Raw genomic sequence first — 5540 nt, 5'->3', positions numbered from 1 at the left:
CTTATAAAAATTGCACCCCACCCCCCCCCGCCGGCTCCGCCCCGCACCCACTTCCCAGAACTCCATGTCCTCTGGTCTTCACATAATTTTTCTTCATTGTATTTATTATCACCTAACATACGGCATATTTCACTTATCTGTTTCCCTGGAACCAAGATCAGTGCCTGGTACAGAATAGGTGTTCGTCAAATATTTGTTGAACAGATGGATAAAAGAGAGAGATAGACAGATGGACACTAAAATTAGGAAGCCTTTCTTCTTTTTTCCTAAGTCAGCAGTTCTGATCCTTTTTTTAGACCACTGGCTCTGAGAATCTGATGAAAGCTATGATCCCTTCCCTACTTCCTATCACTCCCCAAATGCTCTTTTGAACATACACACAAAAGTCAACATTCAGTTCAGAGATTTCACAGATAGCTTCGTACCTGGAAGCCCATCTATAAACTGCAAATTGAGAACCCTGCTCAAACACAAGATCAGTGGTGTCCCGTTAAGTCTGGGTTACTGTGGAAGCACACTTAACCAGGGACTTGGCAGGGTCTCTCCCCCTAGCATTTTAAGTTTCTGAGTGAGGACAGAGGTAAGCCAAGGGCTGGCTTACCTGGGCTTCACTGGCAGACTCCTTGGCTGAATTCTCCTGCATAAGAGTGGCCAGGCAGGCAAACCTGCGGCTGCTGGCTGTGGCCTCCAGGTTGTAGAGCTGCCAGAGCAGGGAGAGGCATTGCACCTGCTGCTGCAGGATTGCCAGCTTCTTCTTACTGGTGTGAAGCAAAGGGTGGTTAGCATGCCCTTATTCTTCACCAGTGTCCGCTATCCTTCCCCACAAGAAATCTGAGTCTACTCACCCAGACTTTCAGACTCAGAAAGGTTCCTGGGATCCCACTACTTCTAACCCAATATGCCTTTTAAATTCATCCCTCTCAACCAGAAAAAAGTTTTTGGAGACGTTTTTTAAAAAAGGTTTCATTCTTTGCATTGCTCTTTTGGTTGAATACATTTCCTATAAATTATTATAGCTCAATAACCAGGTAGCAACTTAGTATTATGTGTATATATATCAGAGAAATAATATTGATATTAAATTGCCATATATGTGTATGTGTACACACAATACACATATATGTATCTTTATTTGAAAGAGACAGGCTAATACCATACTCCAAAAACTAAAGAAGTCCTCATTCAGCTACACTGAATTGGCTGTAAAAAGAGCAGTCTTTATAGTCAAATAGGCAAAACTCCAGGCTGGGTCCTAGTTTACTTCTCTGTGGCCCTAAATGGAAACAGGACAAGTTGGCTAGGCTTCTCACTTCTCACTAGGATTGTCTGGGGGTTGGCTCAGGGAAGAGGAACGCCAGCATTTCTCTAGGAATGTTTGGAAAATGACACCAAACCAGGTCCAAGGGAAATTCCTTTTCAGCAGACGAAGGGCTTGCCTAGCCAATTTTTTGGCCAAGGTGATCTGTCCCATGTTGAAACAGACCTGGAGACGGTAAAATGAGAAACAGTAATGTAAATGTGGGAAGATTATTAAGGACAAGGCTCTGGATATAACACACTGGCTTTTATTTTGGAATGTGTACTTGGGGCCCCTGAGGTACTAGAGTGAGCTGAGCTGGAGCAGAGCCTGGCCACGCTACCAGGCACCAGTAGGGCCACGAGCCAAGTAAAGGAGTGAGAAAACAGAATTACGGAGAAAGCACTCTCCTTTCTCATCTCCCACACATTTGTCAGTGAGTAGTAGAGGAAGGCTGTGATTTAGAAAGTGATGCTGCTAGACTCAGATGGGATTATCATTTGGGCAGAAACCGAGATGCTTCAGATGCCATGGAAAGCATCTGAGATATCACCAAATCCCGTATCCCGCTTCATAAACAAGTTGTACCACCATAGTGCATTTGAGGGTAGGATCTGAGGAACTACCTTGAGGTTATCATATACCTGCATGTTCTATGGCTAAATCCTCCAAGAAAATGATAAAGTCTATGGTAATTTCTGAACAAGCTTAGGAAGACTGCACAATAATTCTTTCTTTTAAAGGGAAAGAAATAATTATTTAACTTTGCTCCAAAGACCTTTTGGTTGAAACACAAATAATGCAATACCTTGGACACCTCTAATATTCCCTTTGGTGTTCGAAGGCATTTATACACATTAGGTTTACACTCCTAACCAAGGTATCTTAAGGTTCACACTGAAACTAGTTTTTATTTATTTATTTTATTTTATTTTAAAGCTCGGCTCTCTAACAAAACATCCCCCATGGTTTTATGAAGTCATCATTTATAACTTGATAAATAATCATTCCAACATATTTTGTTCTGTTGGATTTAACAGTAATGAGGCTGGGAGAAGTTGCTGTTATGAGTTATTCATCCAGAATAAGTAAGTTTACCGCTATTTGTCCTTTGAAAATGGAATGTCTCATGGCATGCTTTCCCCAGAGTTTCTATTTGATATACAAATCTCATTCCCTGGGGAAATGTGTTATAAATGATATAGAATCATCTACAAGGTATATTTATTTATTTATTTTAAAACAAGATGTGGAGTGGAGTACAGAGAGCTCCTATTTGTATATAACAAAGGAAGGGGAAAGATTATATACATTTATGTATGCTGAGCCCCTCTGGTAGAGTACATAAAGAGAGGACACAGTGGCTCAGTGGGAGGATTGCGGGGAGAGACTTTGAAATGTATGTTCTTTTCTTCCTTCTAGCTTTATTGAGATATATTTGACATATAACATTGTGTAACTTTAAGGTGTACAATGGGATGATTTTTTTAACTGAGGGATAACTGACATACAACATTGTATTAGTTTTAGGTGTATAACATAATGATTCAATATATGTATATACTGGAAAATGATCACTACAGTAAGTTTGATTAACATCCATCACCACATATAGTTACACTTTTTTTTCTTGTGACGAGAACTTTTAAGGTCTACTCTCTTAGTAAATTTCAAATATACAATACAGTATTGTTAACTACCATCCCATGCTGTGCATCACATCCCCAGAACTTATACCTTTTGACTACCTTCACCCATTTTGTTCACCCCTGCATCCTCCTGAATTAGTTTATATACACTCCAGTGAGCAAAGGACATGACAGGCAATTCACAGAAATAAATGACCAATAAACACTTAAAGAAGACTTATAATATCTGATGTTGGTAAGGATGTGAAGAAGTGAGAAAAACTCAAATTCATATAATACTGTAGTGGACAATTTGCCATTATATTTATTAATTGTAAAATCATTCATATTGTCTGCCTTAGCATTTCCACCTCTGAAAATTTCTCTTACAGAAACACTCTCACAAGGGAGTAAAGAGATATTTACAAAAATATTCACTGTAGAAATGTTTATAATAACCCCAAATTAGAGACAACCTAAATGTACATGAAGAAGGAAATGGCTAAGTAAATTTGATATGCGGATACAACGTAGTACTTGGCATCTGTAACTATGATTGGATGTATGCCAATATGCAAATTATGTTCAATCTGTATTTTTAAGAAAACCAGATGCAGAAAAAAGACAATGTAGAATTATGATTCTATTTTAAAAATAATGGAAAACAATAATGATATGACTATGTGTGTATAGCTGGTGGAATTCACACCAATTATTAAGTATGCGGGGGGTGACATGGGATTAGTAAGCGCTCTTTCACTTTCTACATGTATTTCTGTTTTGAATTTGAATCACATTTATAATTGCACACAAAAAAAGAGATTTTAAAGGAAATAACAGGATATTCCTCAAGGAGAAACAACCCAAACTTCAAGGTTACCCCCAGCCCTCACCTCTGACCGAAGACAGCAGAAAGCGGCCTCCTCAAACTGACAGATCTTCACCTTGTGCTTTTTAAAAAACGAGAATGCTGAGGGTTGGCCCAGAAGGCTGCTTGCCTTCCTCAAATAAAGGAAGGCCTCCAAACAAGACAAGGGATGGAGAAACTGCATTAGGATTTGGATGTTGCTAAGCATGTGACTGGGGCGAGGGCTAGATCAAGGTTATGATGAATTTGAACTGGGGCAGGATTTAGTTAGAAATGGGGAGCTGGACCGTGTGTGCAGGAGCTGGGGCAGGGCTGGCAGCACATGGTGCTCCTTCACTCTCACTTCATATTTTCACCTAGACCCCTTACAGCTCCTTTCTCTCTCCCACTTTCCTCCACTTTTCATTGCAAGTTCCTTGATGGTAAGAAATCCCTATAAAATTCCCCTAGTCATAGGGCTCAGCTCAGGGGCAGAGAGCAGAGCTTGCTCACCATGTAATTATCTGACAGGTCCAAGGAGGCAGCGGCAGCCTCCAGCAGGTAATAAAACGCACAAGTGGTTTCTCCAATGACCAGGCAGTGCTGGGTGAGAGGTGACAGCACTAACTTCAGGACTTCCTTACAGTGGCAGGGCTTCGTGGTTAACATGTCTTTCTCAGGGCTGGTCTGAGCCAGTTTCCTGTTCACTTGATCCAGGAACTCTTCCTCTGTTCTTTGTGGAGAGAAGATGAAGAGCTGAGAGTGGCCACCCAGTAGCCACTCTTGCTGAGGCATTACCAGGTCTCAAAGGCACTTTGTCCAGGAAGCTTTCCTTTATAATTCATTAATTCTATGTCTATCTTTCTCCTCCATTGCTCCATAAGGTTTTGAAAGTCAGGGACCTGGTCTATAATGGCAAAGCCCTATTAGGGAGTTTTAAAAACCTAAAGCCAAAGTACCTCACAAACTAAAGGAAACGACCACACCTGAAGAGTAAACTAACACTGTTACATGAAAACATAAAAATGATACAAAGCAGTAAGTAATAATACCTTTATCTATTAGCACATTTGAACTCCATCATGGCATATCTGAATATTATTTTATACAATACCACCACCTTATCCTACAATAACCCTGCCATTCAGGTAGGCAAAAATTACCTCCCTCTTACAGATGAGGAAACTGAAGCTCAGAGAGGTTAAGTGACTTATGTATGGCCTCACAGCTACTGAGTAGAACCAAAACTAGAGTTCACCTTTCTGACGACTAGTCCAATGCACTTTCTACAGGCACCACGAGTTCCAAAGAGGTCTGATCTCTCTGAGACAGAATGACTGAAAAAAGTGGGAACTGAGGAGGGCTTTGAAGGATGGTGACCATTTTGTTAACTGGAAGGATGTGGATGCCACTGAGTATGTTTGAAAGGGAGAACTGTGTGAGCAGAGACACAATGAGTGTGGGGGTGATTCATGTAGAATATAGATTTTTGTTTGAAAACTGAAGGAAATCAGGTTGGATAAGTATAATAGGAAACTCGAGAGTGGCTGATGAATTCAAGGTAGGAACATGTAAAATTGATAAGACAGGCATTAGAAAGCCAGGAGGTACATAGTTATGAAATGTAAAATCATTTTAATATCATCTGGGCTCAAAAGTAATTGAGAAGGCAAATTTATAGCTGAAAACAATCTGCTACATGTACAATAATACATTTGAGAGCTATTAAATAAAGGTTTTCTTAATCACTAAAAAATAATTTCCCTAC

The 5540-nt window shown here is 40.0% G+C and overlaps 1 protein-coding gene across 1 annotated transcript in view; it reads right to left on the bottom strand.

Moving 5' to 3' along the window:
- The window catches only part of LOC103068449 (putative ADCY10-like protein), a 38287-nt gene that overhangs the window by 4276 nt on the left and 28471 nt on the right, over positions 1-5540 (bottom strand). The window contains exons 21-24 of the mRNA XM_007458192.1: positions 4286-4505; positions 3819-3944; positions 1311-1483; positions 602-758 (exon numbers count right to left, since the gene is read on the bottom strand). Coding sequence (XP_007458254.1) covers positions 602-758; positions 1311-1483; positions 3819-3944; positions 4286-4505 — 676 coding nt within the window. The remainder of the gene's footprint in view (positions 1-601; positions 759-1310; positions 1484-3818; positions 3945-4285; positions 4506-5540) is intronic.

Source organism: Lipotes vexillifer, unplaced genomic scaffold, assembly GCF_000442215.2.
Source record: "Lipotes vexillifer unplaced genomic scaffold, Lipotes_vexillifer_v1.1 scaffold4, whole genome shotgun sequence".
Lineage (NCBI taxonomy): Eukaryota > Metazoa > Chordata > Mammalia > Artiodactyla > Lipotidae > Lipotes > Lipotes vexillifer.
The sequence above is the reverse complement of the archived record's forward strand: the minus strand, read 5'-3'. Positions and strand labels throughout refer to the sequence as shown.